The sequence below is a fragment of the Polyodon spathula genome, chromosome 3 (assembly GCF_017654505.1).
Source record: "Polyodon spathula isolate WHYD16114869_AA chromosome 3, ASM1765450v1, whole genome shotgun sequence".
NCBI lineage: Eukaryota > Metazoa > Chordata > Actinopteri > Acipenseriformes > Polyodontidae > Polyodon > Polyodon spathula.
The window spans coordinates 84,777,508-84,799,168 of NC_054536.1; the positions used below are offsets into that span (position 1 = coordinate 84,777,508).

The window sequence follows — 21,661 nt, forward strand, 5'->3', positions numbered from 1 at the left end:
ATCATCTAGTCTTTAGCTGACATGATCACAAACGGTAAAAAAAAAAAAAAAGTTTTAAAATATGCAAAAAGAAACTATTTAAAACTATTTTATAAACCATTATGGACCAATACACCTTAGTAAATGCAAGAAGTACTGCACAGAAAAAGTTTATATTCTGACAGTTTCCACTAAGCATTAATTCAAAGCCATACCTTTTGATAGGCTACAATAGGACATTAGATAGAAGAGTGAAAAAACTGAACTGAAATTACAGCCCAGCCTTGACAACAGGGAGCTTTATTAACACGGGACAAGGAAGCATAATGGAACCAAGTTGAGTAGAACACTATCAAACCCAAAATGGGCTTTTTTTCTGCAGCATAAGACAAATTAGCTCTGCAAGTATCCAGGCCCCAAATCTATTTGGTGTTTAATAATTTAAACACCTAAAGGTCAAACAGGTTTTTTCATTTCCCCTTTATCAAAGTCCTTCTGTTCAAGAAAGAAAAAAAAATAATCCCTTTCAGCCAATATGTGAAACAACGTTGTCATCGCCGCCAAGGTAATGTAACCCTTTAAAATCTTTTGGGTGAAGCATAATACAATCATTTATTTCAGTCACTGACAGCAGCAGAAATGTGTTGATGAAATATGAAACTCACCCCACCCGTGTCCTAGATGATGTTACAATTGTAAGCTTAATTGAATTTCCTCAGTGCAACCAATTTGAGTAAATGTAATTGCTTGCATGTATCAACGGGGTATCAATACTGCTCAGGATCAGAATAGAATGGCTGCTAAACTAAATTCAATTGAAGTGAATGTGCCCGCCCCTGTGTATATTTTCTGTTATATGTTGTGTGTTAATGTTGGTGTCATTGGTACACAGGATATAAACAGGTCTGTGTAACATGAGTGTTTAAAATGTATATTTGTATTTAGGCATAAGGATTGCACAGCACTTCACGTGCAAATAAAAAGTAATAATATGTGAGCACGGGGAATTGCACTTTATTAATTCACGAGCACTTGTACCGCGACTCCAATTGAATGATTGATTAGCAATCGAGTCACGGTACAGCTGCATAAAAGCAACACGTTTTCAAATATTCTGGGTTGTGTGTTCGGTGAGTGGAGAACGGGATAGGAGACGGAGGTAACACTTGTGATAAGAATATTAGTTAAATATCTGCTCAACATGTTTGTCTGTATAGTCTGTTTTGTTTGTCTTTTTACGAGTGCCGTGTCCTGTATTTTTGTTTGTTACAACCGTTTATTTTCTGTCTGTTCTGTTCACTCATTAAATGCTGAGTGAAGCCATTCTCTCAGCTCCACCAAACTCCACCTCTCTCTCTGTTGCTTATTTCCTGGCTCTGGTCTGACGTCACCCACTCCAGCCGTCTTTGTGACAGTGAAAAACATGTTTTAAAATAAGCAAGGCTAGATAATGTGTATCTGTTAAAGGTGGAGTTATGATAATAAGATACAGATTTGAATATAGACTATTTTTTAGCACTACCTGGTATATATTAAGTGCAACTTCTATAGTCATGAATGTATCAGCACTGGTTAAGAGCTTCAAAAGCAGACACATATAATATTGTTTTTATTTTTTATTTTAAGGAAGTGAGAGCAATAGCTACACTTTATCCATATTACAATTTATATTTTAAAAAATGTATTGTTTAAATTGAAAAGTCACTACTAATATGAATCTTGAACACTGTAAAGTTTTACACAGTAATTCGGTAATTGTTCTGAGTAAAATTACATGGCAATGTGGTTTTCTATGAATTGGCTACAGCAGGCAGTACCAAACAAAAATACATTATAGGGTAAAGTCCACTTAATATTATGACAATAACGTACTTGCAATTCTGTTAATATGTTAGATAATATATTATGTATCTTTCTGCAACTAAGAAAGAGTTTAACGATGTCAATGGTGCAGCAGTTTCCTGATGATTTTACTCATTTTTTCTGGGTAGCAGGTCATCAGACAGTGTCTATTTAATCAAATTAAATGGTAAGCTATTACAACAACCAAATCAAACGACAAAACATTTTCTCTGTCACACTTGTCCAACCAGAAAGTTCTAAGCACTCTGACCTTTAAAAAATACAATGAACCTCCAGCCGATGTTCTTTTTCTGAGGCTCAATGCAAGCTACACCTTTTACAGCTGTGTTGATTTTTAACTTAATTTAGTGTAATAACATTTATAAATTCTGCGTTACTGAACAGGTTTTTTGCCTTATCATCCAATACTTCGCCAAGAAGTTATTATCTTTTTTTTTGAGAAATTACCAAATGTCTCCATGGAAGTATTTCAAAATAAACTAAACTGAACAGGCTGTGGATTGACAAGTTTCTCTCAGTCTGCAAAAAAGGGTGTATGATATCATAAATACAATACACCCCTGCACTGAATATTTAATATTTGCAATTTTAAATTGCACTCTTTTCCTACCCTAGCAAGATTAGAAAAGTCATACACTGCTTTGGAATATTAGCTGGATTTTGTAAATGTATTTTGTGTTCTTTCAACCATAAATAATTACAAGGAACTTCTCTGTCATCAATAAGTCACCACTGCCTGTTCCTGTGAGGCTCAATATCCAGCTGCTCTGCGATATAGTGATACAATCTGATGTAATCAAATATTAATTGCAGCTGAAAGACTGGGTTCGAAATATGAACTCAATCACAGTCCCATAGTGTGAACAAAGGGCAGGGCAAAAATCTGCCAGTGCCAGAGTTTTTGCATTATAAAAAAAGAACAACGAGAACAATTACATTAGATTTAAAGGCCATCTATAACAAAGTAGCTGTCATAAGGATTTAAAACAGACATGTACTGCTGGTTATTCACCTAAAACCTATTAAACATCAAGTTATGGTAAATTAATTCCTAGTAACTTTTTGAAAATAAATTTCTTTATGGTGGACAATCAGGAATCGTTTCATTCTGAGACATCTCAATGCAACAATAAGACAAACCCTCTGTTACTGCCTCAGATAATTCTTAAGGTTACTCTGATTGTTTTGGATACATTGAGAAATTTCACAGCTGTTGTAACTTTATTTGGTATGTTTCCTTTGCTGCGAAAAGCACTTTTGTGGTTTTGGTTTGGAAATGTTTGCTTTTTAATGAAAATAACTGCATGCATGTAAACAAACAAAAAACAAAATCTGTTTTTTAAATAAGGCTCAGGTTTTCCTTGAGATATATGTTTATTAAACAATACAACAAATGCCTAATTTAATTGATCTGCTGTTACTTGCTAAGTCTAGGGAGTAACACTTTCTATTTATTTATTTATTTTTTAAAAGTACTAATGTAATATGTAAATCCTACTCAAGATGCCCAAAATGATGGGCAAACCTAGTGGTCTTTCTGTATTTGACAAGTTTTAAAAGTTCAGCCTGGATGTGTAAGAAACTGAATGCAGAACACTGTAATTAGATGCTCTACCAGCCATCAGTTATATGCAGTGTCTTTAAAATGCCACTGAACTGCCTGCGATTTAAAGACCACATGCTGTCAAAAAGAAAAAAAAGCACAAAAACTTAGCAGAGACTGATAGGTTTTGAAAAGAACTTAATATAGTCAGTGAACATGTGACAGTGAGTAATGATCATCTCAGCTGATTAAATAGTCCCAGCCAGATGTGTCTAGATTAGTCTGAATCTTTGAATCTTCACTGTCATTTATATACATGTGCTTAAAGCTGCAGTGCCCCTCAGTAATGTTCAATTTTGTAGTAACCCTTTATGCTGGATGACTGTACTAAATGGTTCTATACTGTAGTTTAATTTGTCATGTTCATACTTCATTAGACACCCTGGCTTTTCCCTGAAGTTTCCCTGAAGATTGCTTTAAATGCAAGCATTTTTATTCCTCTTTAAAGTGTCCTGCTATAACTTGCAACAGTGTGAGTTTATAACATTCACTGCAGGCTCCACTGTAGCATAAAGAAACAAAACGTTAGGTTATTATCATCTATCAAAGCTGCTTGCACAGCATGTGATGCAGTCACAGCCCACCCCCGACGGCATAAAATTACAGCGCTCACGGACCTCAGCGTCATTTCTCCTATAAGCCTGCTGCAATCACGGACATAGCTTTGAAGGTTAATGGTTACATTTCTGTTTCAGGGAACCACAGTTATGGTAATATCTTAACATCCCCTTTCAAGTACTGTAATAAAATTGAATACTAGATTTCATGTTCTGTACAATGTTGTAATCAAACACTACTGAATTTTGGTTTGTTATAATTATATACAATAACACTGAATGCAAAAACGCAAAAGCACACATGCTGCTGTACACTTGACAGCCATCTAATCGCAATGTGAGCCCAGACTGAGTGGAGCCAAGTTCTAGGATTTTGACCAAACAGAGAGTTTTGATAAGGAAGCCTTACTTTCTATAGGTTGCCTGCTACAGTGGAATGGAACTAAGGCTGGTTAACTCTGGGAAATGTGAATGAAAAGTTGTACTGAGCTCAGCGCCTAGAGTCAGACCCAGGGATCCTTTAGATTCTTGTACTGAAGATTGTAATTTTGTGTAACTTTTACTATTTGAATAAAGCTTTTTAAAACCAAACAAGACAAAGAACATCCAGAATCCAGTGTTTCCTGAGTCAAAGAGATGGTGCGGTGCAGTGAGGAGCAGCAACAGCGGATCCAGCGTGGAAACAGAGTGACCAGCCAGAGATTCCCGAGTCAGAGATGGAACGGCTGCGATCTGACTCAGTAGCAGCACATCCACCGTGTGTGCGGTGAGGCAGTAATTCCAGAGTCAGAGACGGAACGGCTGCGATCTGACTCAGTAGCAGCACATCCACCGTGTGTGCGGTGAGGCAGTAATTCCAGAGTCAGAGACGGAATGATGCTGCTGTGGATATCAGAATGAGGAGAGTAGCCCAAACTGCTGCATTACAAATGTCCTTGACAGATGCACCCTGGAATAAAGCCCACAAAGTTGCCATGCCCCTGTAGGAATGGGCAGTGAGCTTTGTGGAGAGCTTGCAAGTTGGCCAGCTCACAGGCAGTCCTGACTGTCTGCTATCTATTTAGACAGCCTCTGCTTAGACAGGGCTTGACCATGGGAGCAGTGTCCACGAGTAGATAAAAACATTGTTCTGACTGCCTTCAACTTTTCATCCTGTCAACGTAGTACGCCAGGGCTCACATTGGGCAGAGCGTATGGAGCGGCAGCTCCCAGTCAGACTGGAAAGGAGATGGAAGGAAGCCTCCAACTCCACAGACTAATTGACATGGAATGACTAGATTGTCTACAGCAAAAAGCAGGATTGGTACAGAGTGTAACCTTTGTCCTGGCCTCTTTAAAAATTAAGCAGGATTTCGCTATGGAAAATGCCAGCCTCTTGCTCACCTGCTTTGAGGAGGGGACAGCAAGCAAACAGTTGCTTGAGCGATAAATATTTCAGCTCAGCTGAATGCATGGACTCATAGGTAGGCACCAAGAGTGCACCGAGCAACATGTCTAACCTCCAGTAAGGAACAATGTCCTTCATTGGCGGCCAAAGCCGCCAAACCCCTTTCAAAAATTGCCCCGCCAGGAAGCTGAGCTCCTAGGTAGACCGAGTCAATTTTGACATGGCAAGCTGAACAGCTGAGGGATGAGCTGATTTCCCCTCATCAAACAGGTCCTGCAAAAATTGCAGTATTACTGCCAAGGGGCACGTCGTGGGGTTGAACCCACTAGGCAGACACCACTTCTGTAAGACGCACCACTTGTACCTGTACTGGGAACGTGTGCTCTTGCATTTTGTTAGGAGTCAATAACCAAGGAGATCATGTGACTATCACTGGGATGGCTGCTTGCTGTTAGTGCTCCTGCTATCAATTCGCCATTTTCATTTATAATCAAACAATTTACACTTCTTATATTATTTTTTTATTATTTTCTATATAAAACTAACTACTTAGCATTCTTAAATGGCTACTTCATGCAAGGGAACTGTTGCTTACCCTCAATCCACATTGGTGGGAAAGCATATAAAGAGGTCACTGGGCCCCCATGACTGAGACATTTGCTTGGCAGGGGTTGCACGCAATTTCCGTGGATCAGTTCAGGAAGCAACTGAAGTGGCTTTACAGCCTATGATTCAAAGTGTAACCGAAATGGCTACTATCCTCAGCACTCTTAAACAGGAGGTTGCTAATATTGCTTCCTCTTTGAGACAGCTAACTGCCAGGAAGGACATCACCAGAGCTGATCTTCACCAACAAAAAGATGAAATCAAATCAGTGCAACGCCTGTAGTGATACTATGCAGGACAAGATGGCGGACTTTGAGGACAGAAATTGTCGTTGTAACGTTAAACTGGTGGGGCTTCCTGCAGTGGCTGAAGGTGATGACCCCATCCACTTTCATCAGCAGAAAATTCCACATTGGTATCCAACTCTGAAGCCTTCCAATGACCACCCTTTTCTGGAGTTAAATAGAGCACATCGAGTAAATGCAGGTGGCCCTCGGGATTCCAATAAACCATGCACCATAATATTTCAATGTCTTTGTTATACTGATCGACAACAACTCCTTCAGGCTGCTCGAAAATCTACTCTGGTCATCATGCAGGAACAAAAGCTCTCTTTTTATGTGGCTTACTTTGCTATCATTGCTACGAAGTGGGGGGCCTTTGGTGACGTGAGAGCAAAGCTTTGCTCCCAGAGAGTGGACAATTTCTGGTGTATCCAGCTATCTTATCACATAGGGGATGTCACATAGGGATGCGGCTAGTCTTCACTACTCCTGAAGAAGTCGATTCCTTTTTTTGCTTAGCGTGTTCAGGATATGATGGGCTCTACTGATCCCTATTGGACCTTGTGCGTCTCATCCCTTGGCCTAGATGGAACGTCAGATGAACTAACTTTGCTCCGGATTACTACTTTTTGTACCTTCATGGTATGGACGTTTGATTGGCAGTGACCCTTCAGGTCTTACTTATCCAAACGTTCTTAATAGTTATCATACCCTCTCATAATATATATATATATATATATATATATATATATATATATATATATATATATATATATATATATATATATATATATAGACACACACACACACATACACACTGCAGAAGGTATGATAACCCTATTAAGAACATTTGGATATGTGGCTGTGTTAATTTCCATTATGTTTATTACTACCTGTGGCGTTAATGTTATAGTTGGTGACAATCTGTACTCTACAATCTGTACTCTAATTAGTTCCCAAAACACAGAATACATGGGCTACTAGCTTATATATATGTTGTTTACAGCTGTTCAATTCATTTTTCCTATTTGCGAGATGGTTTTGCTCACAGCAAGCTCCCTCAGGGTAGTCTGGTCTGGTTCACAATGACAATTGTTCGGGGGGGGGGGGGGGTGGGGAGGGAGGCTGGGGAGGTGGAAGCAGGGAAGGGGAGGCTGAGATATGGGGCTGATAGCGAGTAGAATCAGTGAGTGAGAGGGAGTACAGATGTTAAGTGAGGCTTGAGATTTATGATATGCAGTGTGCTCCCTCTAGCTCTTTTCTTTATCATCCTAAATTTTTATAACTACACTCCTTTCTCAGTTTATTTTACTGTGTTTTTGTCATTACTATGCTACTGTCCTATAGGATATTGCTATATGATGAGTGCCGAGCCGGGATCTTTTTCCATGTCACATATCTTTGTTTTCTGAATGCTTTTACTCGTTCACTCTCCCTGATCTTTATTCCTATCTTTGACCATGGCAAGTGTTGTCATGAACTCTTAGACTTTACGAGGGGCCAATCATCCTATAAAAAGAGCACAGTGCTTAGATTATCTCTTAGGAAAAAAAAAAGATTGATAGAGATGTGTGCAGGAAACAAAATAAATATTACAAGGTAATTGCATATTCCTCTGCTCAGAATAAACATAGGGGTGTCCGTATTTTCGCCAAGAGACAGTTCTACCTCAAAATATGTCTGCAAGGTAATGATTTGGAGGGGAAATTCTGCTATTTGACTACGCTCTTGAATAATGTAGAGGTCTGTAATGCCGTTCTCTATGCACTAAATGTCTTAGGCACACAGTTTTTCGACCAGATGAAACATATTGGCCTCATTGGGGAATACCCCTCTTATAGTGGCACAGTTGTTGAGTAAGTGCAAATTATTATTATTATTATTATTATTAGTAGTAGTAGTATTTGTGTATTAATGTGACTCTTTTTTTAATTGTAATGTTTTCCCCATTACCTTATTCCCAAAGATGGGAAGAAAAAACATACATAAATAAAAATAATTGTTCACAAAAAAAAAGTCACTAACCCTACTGGACAGAACCAGATAGCTCCAATGCAGCTTTTCAGGGGCCAGACCCAGAGCTACAGACTTGATGGCCATAAGGTCCCCAGTGCCTGACTGAGCAGGTCTCGGAGCTTGGGCATTCTCCAGGGCTGATCACTCAGGAGCACCTTGGCCCGGTCCGGCCTGATTTTCTCTACACACACTGGGAGCAGGGCGAGGGGTGGGAAGGCATATTCCTCCGGTTATCGAGAGCCAGTGGGTTAATTCCTGGGAGGCAAGAGATCTATCTCTGCTCTCGTGAATCTCTCTCTAATGAGGCTCACCAATTCGGGTGAAGCCTTCACTCTGAGGCGCTGGGACCCACTTTGAGAGGAGGTCCGCTGGCCAGTTCATCACCCCTGCCATTCGACACAGCGCCTCCAGCTGGACACGTGAGTGGAGATGACCTCCCTACTGGTGACACTGCACCGTGCTACGCCGAGGCACAGATGGGCAGGTTGTTTCCACCAAGACAGTGCCTTTAGACACTGATGAGACACAGTCAATAGATGGTCGAGGTTGAACGCAGGCTGAAAAATCCTGTTGTAGAACCATGCCAGCAGAGGGCATATATGCAGGAGACCCAAAGGTAAGGTAAATATCTCTAAATAGGCAGCTGTTCTCTGAACTCTGCCGTCTGACAGAGTGGATAGCAAGAACCTGGAGTCCAAGCACACTCCTAGAGAGGCATGAGCTGGCTGGCTGAAAAGGCGTGAAACGGCTGTCTGACATACACACATTGATTGAGATGAGGGTGACAATGGGACAGATTTACTGTTGGTATGTGATTAAAGGATTCAGATGTTTGTGTCTGGAGTGTGATTGGCTCACATCTGACACGCCTCTGTTTGTGCAAAACCTGTCAACAATCCCTGAGTATGTTTTCCCTGATGGTCAGGGTTGAAGAATATTGATAGGGCATTGCTATGCCATTCCTGCTTTGAGAATAAATGGCTGTAGTTCTCAGCCCTACCAATCAAACTCCTTACAGCAACCTGTTATTTCCACCTACAAGCCTGGAGGTAATGCTGGACGACACTACTATTTCCATTCCCTACCCACTCTCACATCGTTTTATATTTGGTTTTCTTCAAGCCTTCAAGACATTCTCATGACATCAATCACTTTCTGGTCATTTATCATAGAGGAGATCTTGAACAGGACAGTGAGTTGAAAAAAAAAAAAAAACAGTTAGTTTCCAACTGCTTTTAATTAATCAGTCTTAGCAGGTATTCCTTTACTCTTGTCAGGTAGAAAGATGAACTAAAGCACAATAAAGATCAGTGCACCACAAAATGTGATGACGTGCCTAAAAAGGCGAACTATTTGACGACCCCAAAGTGCAACTGAAAAGCAGTTGTTGTGAATGCAAGCTATGCTGTAAGCATACACAGGGGTATTGTGAGATGTATCACCTTGCCCAACCTTTACCACACAAGACAAAGCTCAGTTTATCTGAGAAGAAGGGTATTGACGTACTGTCAGCTTGTCTACCGTGCTTGTTTGGAGACTCTTCCAGGATTTTACCTCAACCCTTCAAAAGAAATACAAGAAAAGCATAACCAGCAAGTCTTCATGGATCCCACAAGCCACACATTTAAAAGGATATGCCTCGTCTAGATCAGAACAAATGGTTACATGTACAGCATTTTAAAATATGTGTGTTCCTTATCTTGTTGTCTGGAGTCGTAAGGTTGTTTTTACTCTTTCAAAAAAAAATAAAAAATACCTGCAATATCTTGAGTATTTTCTTTAAAAAAAATCATATAGTAAATAGTACAAACTGTGCTCATTTATATTGTCAGCACATGACCAAAGGTTGATTCCATAACAACGGGGTGACTTGTAAAGTAAATGCAAGTGTTTAATCCCTATCCTTCCTCAAATCACAAAGAAAAGCTTTCCTGCCCTCCCACATATACAGCCATGGCAGAAATGCATAAGCTCAGGCTCCCTACTGGTGAATTCACATCTCAGCACTATTGCTAGAATTGCTGTGTAAACCCAATACCTTCTGATATAGAGCAAGAGGTATCATTTTCACGTAAGGTTTTTCAGAGTTTTTTTTTTTTTTTTTTTTTTTTTTTTAATTGCATACATTTTACATTTGGTTTAGGAAGATCACTGAGGCAGAAGCAGAAATGTTTATAAAACTAGTTTATATATTGTACAAAAGAAAAAGGTCTGCATTTCTGAAACAGCTGCAATGATAAAAAAAATATATACATATACTTTTACTGTACCTGTGTGTGCCTAATGACAAACTGCTTTAAACGGAATAAAAAAGCTATTAGAAAAGGGCAGCAGCTGGGGCAAATAACCAAACGTGTGTTCCTGTAGAAGGCCTGCAACCTCAGCTGACACCAATTAGGCCTCTCAATACCTGGTGAAACAGTGTAACATGCTAATAAAAGTGTTTTTTGTACATTTTTTAAAAGAAGACTATTGTTTTGTAGTAGTTTTGGCATATAATACCAAGTAACAATCTTAAGCAATGCTCTAGAGGCAATCACAGTGTATGGAAGTCTACAAGAGGTCTGGATCCTGTGTACTTGTGTTTTATACCCCCCACCCCCCACTCCCCCATTTGGCTATGAGCAGAGCAGAGTCCATTTTCTTGTTAAAAGCGCCTTGGGATGACTTGCCATGAAAGGCGCATTACAAATAAAATTTGATTTGAAATCACACTCATAGCCTGGATGTGCCACTACAAGTTGGGCACAATTTAACACAAGAACCACTGGAGTTATAGGCATAGAACCGCCACGAGCTGTCATTTTGATGGCTGTATTAAAAACAATATAATTATTGCAATGAAAGATTAAACAATTCCATTTAAGTCGTAGTTGTATCCAGAGACATCACATAATCAGCTGGACAACCGAAATAATGTAAACAAGTGGGTGTTTGATCAGAAATTAGTTAAACTGAAGGCATATTACATAGAGCACAACTGTAACAAACAATGAAAACATGTAATAAACAAACACTTGAACAGAAATGGGTGTTTATAAAGGCAGTATTATGACATAATACTGTACTATACACTGTTCATTTCACAATGTGTAAATAACTTGGCACAAGGACCGATGCAGCTTTCTATTTTCTCTGATTCGCTCTTTGATTGTTTGTCATTTTCCAATTTGTTTAAATCGCTTCATACAAAGACCAATGCAGATGTTTTTGTCTTCTGTCTTCTGTATCTTACACTTGGCAATTTGAGCAAAATAATTTACTCAAACACCGTTGGATGAACCCCTGACCAACTAAGTGTATACCAGAGGGTATTGCATGCCGTTGCAAAATGCTGTGGTAGCCGTTTTGGTTCAGGGTGCCACTCACTCTGTGCAAGTCGCCGACTCTGGATCCAGCATAAGAGCCCCAGACTATCACGCTTCCTCCTCCATGTTTGACAATTAGTGTCACACAATGAGGAACCATCCTTTCGCCTACTCGACGGCATACAAAAACCCTGCGTGATGAACCGAAGATTTCAAATTTTGATTCATTGGTCCATAAGACCTTCTTCCAGTCTTCAGTAGTCCACTGGCAGTGCTTCATGGCCCAGGCAAGACTCTTTTTCTTATTTTGCCATCTTAGCAATGGCTTTCTTACTGCCACTTGACCTGTCAAACCTGCAGCTCGAAGTCTTCTCTTCACAGTTGAAACTGAGACTTGCTTACTTCGACCAGTGTTAAGCTGTGCTTGAAGCTGTTGTCCTGTGAGCCGCCTATCACGCAAGCTGTTGACTCTCAGAAACTTGTCTTCTGATTCTGTTGTGGCTTTGGGTCTGCCAGACCTCTTCCTCCAGTTTCCAAGTGCCTTTTGATGGTGTAGGAAACTGTACTCACTGACACCTTGGCTTTCTTTGCAATTTCTCTAAAGGAAAGATCTACACTTTTAAGGGTTATAATAGTATGTCTATCTTCCTTTGTTAATTGCCTTTTTCTTGCCATTATGATAGCAATATACTACTTCCTGCAGTATAATACTGTCCAAATAATGCTTAAGAGGGGGTAGTAACACAGTCTGTTCCAACACTGCTTTTATACAGACAGAGGGTTTGTAAGTAATCAACAAAGGTTGGGACACCTGTAGGAATTGTTAGCATCAACTTTCAAGGCATAATTTGCTTCCATTGCTGCAGAAAAGCTGTAAGTTGTTAACCCATTACTTGTTTCCTGAAAAAGGCCTTTTTGTATAACTCTGAAATGCACATTATTTTTCAGTTTTTGGTAACCTAAACTTTTTTTTTTAACCTCTGGCAGTTTACCGCTTACCTTTGTCCGGTTATTCACTAGACTTGAACTGCTTAAATTTCAATAAAAACTGAAAAAATGGGGGTGTTCTAAAACTTTTGACTGGTAGAGTGTGTGTGTGTGTGTATGTGTGTGTATAAATATATATTCAGCTTCAGATAGGTGAATACAGTACTCAGTACGCATCTATATTTGAGGGCGGATCTCTGCCTAAAATTCGATAAATGTCAGTTGTTTTTGGCAAGGCTCATGAGGCTCAAGATAACATAGAAATGATTCTCAATCATCTATGGCTGAGATGCTAAAGAACGATCCCAATTTCAAGCTTCCAGCTTCTGTTTTCCAATGCAGCATGTAAACATTGGGCTTACAGCAGTTTCTATTGCCACTTCACATAAAAAGATATTCTATACATGTGTGCCAAATTCCACACATTAGTGTAAAACTGAATGACTGACAGATTGCTAATCCCCTTTAAGAACAACATCCCTCTGCTATAAACAATTGCTTAAATACATTTAAATACATTTTGCTGGCCGACACCATTTGAATTAAATTATGCAATTTTGGTAATTCTGTAAAACATCTTTTTACAGCTTCTCACTGAGTCAAAGAGCTTATACATTACAATTTTAAATGAAGGCAATATATATGACCAGATTCAAAAAAATAATAATAAAGTCTGTACACATAGTGATCTCTTTTCTCTTTTTTTGATGTTCTTATTCATCCACAATCTAGCAAAACAGCTGCTGCTTAAATGCAAATATCTGCAGCTGAAAACCCAATTTCCAGCAAATACAATCAGCATGGGATTGTGTTTTCATGTGTACGACCCTTATTGAGTAGTCATGTTCAATTAGATTTCTGTTTCATTGTGTTCACTCAGCCTCTTCAGAGAAAAGCAATATATTTGGGTCAATAAAGTGACAGCAATCATTCAAAAGTGTTACAAAATTCCAAGAAAGCTGAATTAACCAAACTGTCTGGCTTGAACTGGATCGATAGACAATTAGGGTATCTTATGAACTGAGAAAGACATTGGAGATGATTAAAATTGATTCTGTGTATTAGGCCAATTGAAGAAATAATATATTGTTGAAATTCTTGAAAAAGAACAATGGGCTTTTGTTCATCATTTATGAATAGATCTGCCAATTAAACATTATGCAAATATGGGGTAAAAGGCACACATGTTTAGAATTCTACAGAACCTAAAATAACTATTCTATTAATGAGGTGCTCAAAATAGTGTTACTTGGCAACCCAAATCTTTGACTTGTGTAAAATTATGCATACAGTAGCAAGAAATCATTCATTAATCTTTCTTTAATTTAAGTAACAAAATAGATAAATAAAGCTTTATGTTGTATAATTATAAAATATCTGCTTGTGAAAATTTGTAATTAGGATTATGTGGTATATTATTGAAATAATCTGAAGTGGGTTAAAACCTTGCTAATATTTTAAAAGCCAAATCTTTGCTTTAATCTTCAACAGAATAGAACGTGAAACAAAAGATACCTTTAATGACGGTTATTGCAGGGCCAATTTAGTACATATAAATTCGAATTAAGAAAAAATGACTCAAGGGAAAATGGCAAACCAGAGACTGGAAGCGAAGGAGCATGCATTTTAAACCAATTCCTGTAATAGTGCAAAATTACAGAGAATCGCAAATACAGTAAAAAACCCTCAGGATTGTCAACAGATTATAAAATATGATCATGGTGGTCTACAATATATTGACAAATGGCCCTGTGCAGGATTTGGGAATGGCGATCAAAACATAGATGTTGTCCACACTACAGTATATCCAAGACGCAGCATCAGTTTTTGCTGTTATGTCTAGGGTTTCATTCAAATGGCACTCCAGACCTCCAAATGTTAGACCAATTCAAGACCATCAGAATACAGATGAAAAACACGTTTAATAGAAATAGTGTCAGAACTATAATTTGTCATCCAAGGCCCAACGGAGTTTATAGTTTTGTCATAGTGAAAGAGATTGTACAGTACACCATATGGATTCCTGTCATGAGAGAAATGATTGGTTGTAATGCAAGAAAGGGGCAGAGTAGAGCTAAGCCTTGAAGTCTGATCTACTGTAAATGGAAAATATTTAAATTGTCTTTACACTCGACAACACTGATGACGGTGGATGCTACACAAATCTGCCCACTCAAATCATTTTGCTAATACCTAGATAGTCCCCACAAGAAATGCATTATTAGTAGTTATATTATTATTGAATCAAATATATTAGCACTGTAAAACTGTTTATAGAATAACATTTGAAAATTGTTTGAAAATCAATACACAATACAGCACACTGCAAGCCAAGGGAAAAAAAAAAAAAAGAAAAAAACAAAACTAAAAGGTACTGCACAAACAGAATGCGGGACAGTAATATGCTTTCTACCCAGTGCCTGAAAGCAGTCCATAAAATATTGATTATCCCACATACATTTAAAAAAAAAAAAAAAAGCAAATGTAAAAATGAATGGTGGCCCCTTGACCAGAAAACACTGGACCAAACAACCTGCATGAAAGAAATTCAAAAAAATGAATCCACACAAGAGCTTTGGGACTAGAGCTTTGTTCTTTATCTTCAAAGCACAAGTCCCTCTTATTTGAATCAAATGCGCCAAACAATACGGAAATTGTATGGATCAAAACACTTTCAATTTTCGACAGCAATTGAATCTAATTAGAACGAATAGAGACAAGTGTTTAGAGTCGGTTAGCTGTTAGAATCCGACCCCTTCCTTGGAAGTGCATTACAGTAATTAATAAAATGGAATGGGATTTAATTTCAGGTCTGAAGTCTCTTACCTGACAGGCGCCCCTCTGCTCTGTGCTGGTTTAAGCAGCACTGTCACTGTGCTGTCAGTCTGATTCAAAGGTGTCTCCTGATCATAGGCTGGCATACAGGGAGCTAAGGAAACAGCAAAAGTGCCGCAAAATATATAAAAAAAAAAAAGGCATTATTTTCCATACTGTAACCTTTTACAAAAAAAAAAAAAAGTACCCTCAAAAGTTGTCGCTATAAACAAATGTTGACCGAATTAATAAAAAACTAGGTTTGCCGTGCTTGTGCACAAACAGTAACTTTTGAGTTTATATCTTTAATGTTTATTTTCACTATGCAAAACAGCATTGAGGATCCACTTAACTTGCAAAAAATAAACCGTTATTGACACAATTTGAAGATCTTTGAGCACATTAGCTCTAAAGAAAATCATTACATTTGTATGTGTCAAATTGTTGAATTAAACACTGATAACTCAAGGGAATCTAGTCCTGTAAGCTTTAGTTTGTCGTACATGGTCACGTATACTTCTATGAATCAGGTGGCACACATAACTAAAGGATATCATTTGAAACTCCAGTAAGCTCAATGGAAGCAAGTTTGTGGCCTTAACACAGCCCGTAAATGGGCCTGAGCCATTTAACTAAACACCATTAAATAAACAATGCACAGCTATAACCACAAAATTCCTTTCATATGGGACAATCAAATCAAACACAATATACTTGAAATACACACCTGATATCTTAGTAGTGAACTGAGTGATGACAGGTGGCCCGTAGCCTTTGGCAGTGCTGGCTCTGACAGTAAAAGAGTATGTTGATCCGGGGTACAGGCCCACAAACAGATAGTGTGTTTCGTTCCCATGTTTAAACACTTTGCCGCTTTGGTTAGACAAGTCGAATTCAGGGTCAAAGGAGCTGACGGCCTTATAGGAGATCTGTGTGTGAATTCAAAAACAGTAATACTTTTTCGATAAAGAAAAAAAATGTCTTGAACAGATGGAAAGAGATTGCATCTTTATGCAGTAAACCCTTCTGATTTATGCGCTGTCAGACTTCCCTGGTGAAGCATCCTGCTATTGTGACTCTCATCAAGCCCTGAAGCAGGTGAAGAAAGAATTGGGCACTGGACCAAATACCAATGGTTATTGTTTCCTAGAAATGCTGAGACTTGGATCAGTGGATCAGTGATGTAAAGGACAGAACTAGGCTTAAACTAATACCCTGAAAATATTATGCTGTCATTTACCAAAGGTGGAAAGTTTTCTCATTTCGGCAGAGCACAAGGTTAGGAGTGGAATTGCATTGGAAAAGTAATAATGCATAAGCCTTAATTTGTATACCTTTGAAAATTGACAAATAAGAAACATCAGTCAGAAGTTATATAAGTAATGTTTTCTTGCCAATTCTTTCAGGGCTTTACACTTCATGTGCTATTTGTATTCTACATTAAAATGCTTGCATACATTTGCCCCAATAATAATTTTAAAAAACCCAACACGTTGGCAGAATGATTCTTAGATAGACTGTGACTGTTTTAAATGTAATTGGGCATTTTGTATTTATTCAGGTATCACTGTAGAAGCCTATGCAGTTTTTGTGTATCAGACTTGTCCTAGTGTGAAAGGAGTTTCTTAGGAAAATCACCAAGGGGTGCGTCATAGGAGTCACTGGGGAGTAGCAGTGAAACACTAATTCCAGGAGTTTCCTTTGTACACCTTGTAAACTTAGGAGGGCCAGTATTACTTGAAGTAGTGAAAGCAGAACTTGTATCAACTCTGATGGTTCACACCAAAAAATATTTAAAAGATCTTTGTAAGGTTCTTTTTAAACATAGTTTTGTTTTGTTTGTTTATAGGAGCATGGCTATATGTGTGTTCAATTCTGTTGTTACTCTTATTCTTTGGGACAGAAATGTATATAGTAGAACAGACTGATACCCTTTCCTATAAGGTTTTTTTTTTTTTTATGTCTGATTCTGCTGTAACAGTTTTACGTTACACAATATTCATTACTTCCATTATTAAATTTTTGCTCTTGTTGGGGGGGGGGGGATTTTGTAATAGGTAAAACTTCGAACCCCACAGTAAAAATTCAGTAAACTATGACCTTGCAAATGTGAGACAGTATTTAATATTATATTCGGTTATTAATTAGCATCTAGAAAGCTGTATATCTTGTTAATAAAGTTTATACTTGGCTCTACAATGCTGTGTAATATATTTTACATAGGCTATTAAGCCTGTACAGTTTAAAGTGCTAAAATATTATAAAAATCAGCATGGCAGTATGATGCCAGTGCAGTCATGAGGCTGGCATTTACCCTAGGACAGGAATAGCAGCAACGTTATTAACTTGTAATCTAGGACCCCACTTGGATTTTTTATGGGGAAAAAGTTTTGATGTCAAGTTCTACTACACACCTCTATATACACACACATATACAATATATATATATATATATATATATATATATATATATATATATATATATATATATATATATATACACACACACACACACACACAGTGCCTTGCAAAAGTATTCAGACCCCTGACCAATTCTCTCATATTACTGAATTACAAATGGTACATTGAAATTTCGTTCTGTTCGATATTTTATTTTTAAAACACTGAAACTCAGAATCAATTATTGTAAGGTGACACTGGTTTCATGTTGGGAAATATTTTTTAAAAATATATTATTAAAAAAATAAGTATTCAACCCCACAGATTAATCTCTGGTAGAGCCACCTTTCGCTGCAATAACAGCTTTAAGTCTTTTGGGGTAAGTATGTACCAGCTTTGCACACAGTGTCGGAGTGATTTTGGCCCATTCTTCTTGGCAGATTTGCTCCAGGTTGTTCAGGTTGGTTGGACGACGCTTGTGGACTGCAATTTTCAAATAGTGCCACAGATTCTCAATGGGATTGAGATCAGGACTTTGACTGGGCTACTGTAGGACATTCACCTTTTTGTTCTTGAGCCACTCCAATGTTGCTTTGGCCTTGTGCTTGGGATCATTGTCCTGCTAAAAGGTGAATTTCCTCCCAAGCTTCAGTTTTTTAGCAGACTGAAGCAGATTCTCTTGCAGTATTATCCTGTATTTTGCTCCATCCATTCTTCCTTCAATTGTAACAAGATGCCCAGTCCCTGCTGATGAGAAGCATCCCCACAGAATGATGCTGCCACCACCTTACTTCAATGTAGGGATGGTGTGTCTGAGGCATGGGCAGTGTTAGGTTTGCGCCACACATAGCGCTTTGAGTTTTGGCCAAAAAGCTCTATCTTGGTCTCATCTGACCACAAAACCTTTTCCCACATTGCAGCTGGGTCACTCTCATGCTTTCTGGCAAACTCCAGACATCCTTTCAGATGGTAGCTAATATATGCATTTGTATTACTTTATCTCTAACTTCTGTAGAATTCTCTTTGGTCTTCATTTTCCTTCAGATTCACAGCCTTACCAATGATCCTTCAACAGTGGGGTTTTTATCCAGAAAATGTGACAGCAACTTTAATGGTTCACAGGTGGAGGCCAATAGTAAGATAATTGTGTCCTCGTTAGGGCAATTTCTTTCATCGGTGCAAACTGGGAGCTTCCACAGCACAGGGTTTGAATACTTATGCAAGCAAGATATTTCAGTTTTTTATTATTCTTAAAAATAATTCCCAACATAAAACCAGTGTCAACTTGCAGTAGTTGATTCGGAGTTTCAGTGTTTAAAAATAAAATATCAAATATCAAATATCTGAATACTTTTGCAAGGCACTGTGTGTGTGTATATATATATATATATATATATATATATATATATATATATATATATATATATATATATATATATATAGACACACACACACACTCAAAATAAATGTTGAAAAGCATGTTCATACGATCGGACAGTTACAGCGGCAGGAGAGACAAAAAGGACCTTCTGCGTGATTTACCTCATAGAGTGTGATAATGCCATAAGTCTGAGCTGGCTCTCTCCACTGCAGATAGATCTTTTCTTCAAACGTGCTTCCCTGGATAGAGTCTAGAGGCACTTCACCAGGCACTGATAAAGAAGTGAACATTTCATGAAGTTAATTGTAACACCAATACATTCCACAATGAGGACAGCAGGACTGCTTGATTCCCAAATGGAATGCAATGTTCCTATACACGGAGACTACTGTATATGAGAAATAGCACACAGTGACCTTGCATCTTGATTTCCTTGTTACATATTTCACAAATATTTGACTTAACAACAATAAGTTTTTGTCCTGTTTCTCTTAATCTATGAACAGATAGTGACACTTTGTTTCAGTGGCTAGATTTGTACATAAACAGAATGGCATTAAATCAATTGTACTAGTTCTGTCGATACCCTAGTTTGGTCAAGGCTGTTTTTCTAATTTGGCAATAGTAATTACTGTGACTCTTGAGTAATGCATGACTAACCTTCAAATAAACATTTGTCAGAACCTTAAAGATGAGGTTCATCATATATACCAGATAAATCTACAAGAAATATTAATAGGGATAAAGATAACTTTTTTATTACAAGGAAGCCATTTATTTAAAAGGTGCAACTTAAATCAATATTAAATAAACATGCTCACCATCTTCATCGGTCACAACCACCAATTCCTGGCTCTCCTTCCTGCCCTCAGGGTTCATGAGTACCAGCTTAACGCTGACATTGGTGTAGGGAGATAGCTCCCTGATGGTGTGCTGAGGGAAGTGACTGTTTGTTTCATAACACACTTCTTCCCTGACCTCCTCTTTTGTTCCCATCTGGTAGCGATAGTGGACAGTGAGGTTGTAGCTGTTGCAGCGGGTCACATTGTACCCAAAAGGTTCCCAGCGGACGGTGACTTGCTTGGACTTTATATCCACCACTTCCAGCTTCTGTGGACCATGCATGGGATCTTAAAAGAAAACCAAGTCAAGAAAACAACAGAAAAGTCAGCTGACACCAAAAGCTTGAGAGAAATATAGATGGTGGAGACTAGAAGGTTGTTACAGTAGTTCACATGATTAAACAAGCACACTGCATACAAAACAACAAAGAAAAACAATTGTAAAATACCACCAGAAAAAACAAGCAAACACCTTGCAGTGTCCGACAAGGACACTAGCGTGCCAAACCACACACATGCCATTTTTGTGCTCCTATTTAAATATTTATTTTCCTGCCATTCTCTATAAAATATGTAATTAATAGCTTAAATGACTGCTAAATGACTAATAAATAAATACATAAATAAATAATAATAATAATAATAATAATAACAGTCCAATGGCAGGTGCTACTTCCTGTAAATCTCAAAACGCTTATCAATAAGTAACTTTATAAAGTAAACATTTTTCATTCTCTGAGTCTAAATGCCCAGTTTTCATGGCAAACTAAATCTTATCTTTTTTTTTGTTAACAAAACAAAAATCCTCAAAAAACAAAGAACAAACTGTGACATTCAATCTTCTTTTATTGACCATTTTATGACTTTTCAGAAAAAAAAAAACACTTTAATGGGATAGGTACAGATAGTCTGCTTCATCTCATTGAGCAGGATCACCTGGGTCATATTGGCTTATAAATACGAGTGCAAAATCATTTCCCTTAGGAGTGCACGGTGTGTCATCGCCACAGCTAAGTCAGACAGCTCCTTCACAATCCTCCAACGGTGCCTGCAGCATATTTCATCTCCTCCTGACTGCCAGCTTTAGCTGACTTCCAAGCACTGAAGCCTGACAGTTGCTGTGCAGATCCAAGGGACCTGCAAGCCCATATTCCAGCCCCTGGCACTTTAACATCACATTTAATCAGTGATCCCTGTTGCTTCTACATTCGGCTCTGTTAATTCTCAGGGAAGAAGGGGGCAGAAAATAGAGTAATAGGATCACTCTCCATTCCAGGTTCAATTCACAGCCCATTTCTCTGGAACTTTACCTCCCATTACAACTAGCAGGGCTTTTTTCAAAAACTCAATTTCAAGGACTAGACAGGAAACTTAAGCTTTTCAAGTTTTCAATTTGTTTTCTCTATGTGCAGGGCATAAATACATTTAAAAAAAAATAAAATACAAGAAAGCACAGCAAAACAATGAGAAGCATTGATTTATGCAGTATCCAGACCCTATAGCGCGTCTATTACCATGAACACACCACCACGCGTCCACCACCGTGTGACCCAGCACAGCGCAACCCCACCACCGTGTGACCCAGCACAGCGCAACCCCACCACCGTGTGACCCAGCACAGCGGAACCCCACCA

At 38.3% G+C, this 21,661-nt stretch overlaps 1 protein-coding gene across 9 annotated transcripts in view; it reads right to left on the reverse strand.

The window, feature by feature from the left end:
• The window catches only part of LOC121313538 (receptor-type tyrosine-protein phosphatase mu-like), a 273,535-nt gene that overhangs the window by 87,580 nt on the left and 164,294 nt on the right, over positions 1-21,661 (reverse strand). For all 9 annotated transcript variants that reach the window (XM_041246205.1, XM_041246206.1, XM_041246204.1 and 6 more), the window contains exons 8-11: positions 20,007-20,315; positions 19,347-19,456; positions 16,132-16,333; positions 15,417-15,519 (exon numbers count right to left, since the gene is read on the reverse strand). In XM_041246205.1, coding sequence (XP_041102139.1) covers positions 15,417-15,519; positions 16,132-16,333; positions 19,347-19,456; positions 20,007-20,315 — 724 coding nt within the window. The remainder of the gene's footprint in view (positions 1-15,416; positions 15,520-16,131; positions 16,334-19,346; positions 19,457-20,006; positions 20,316-21,661) is intronic.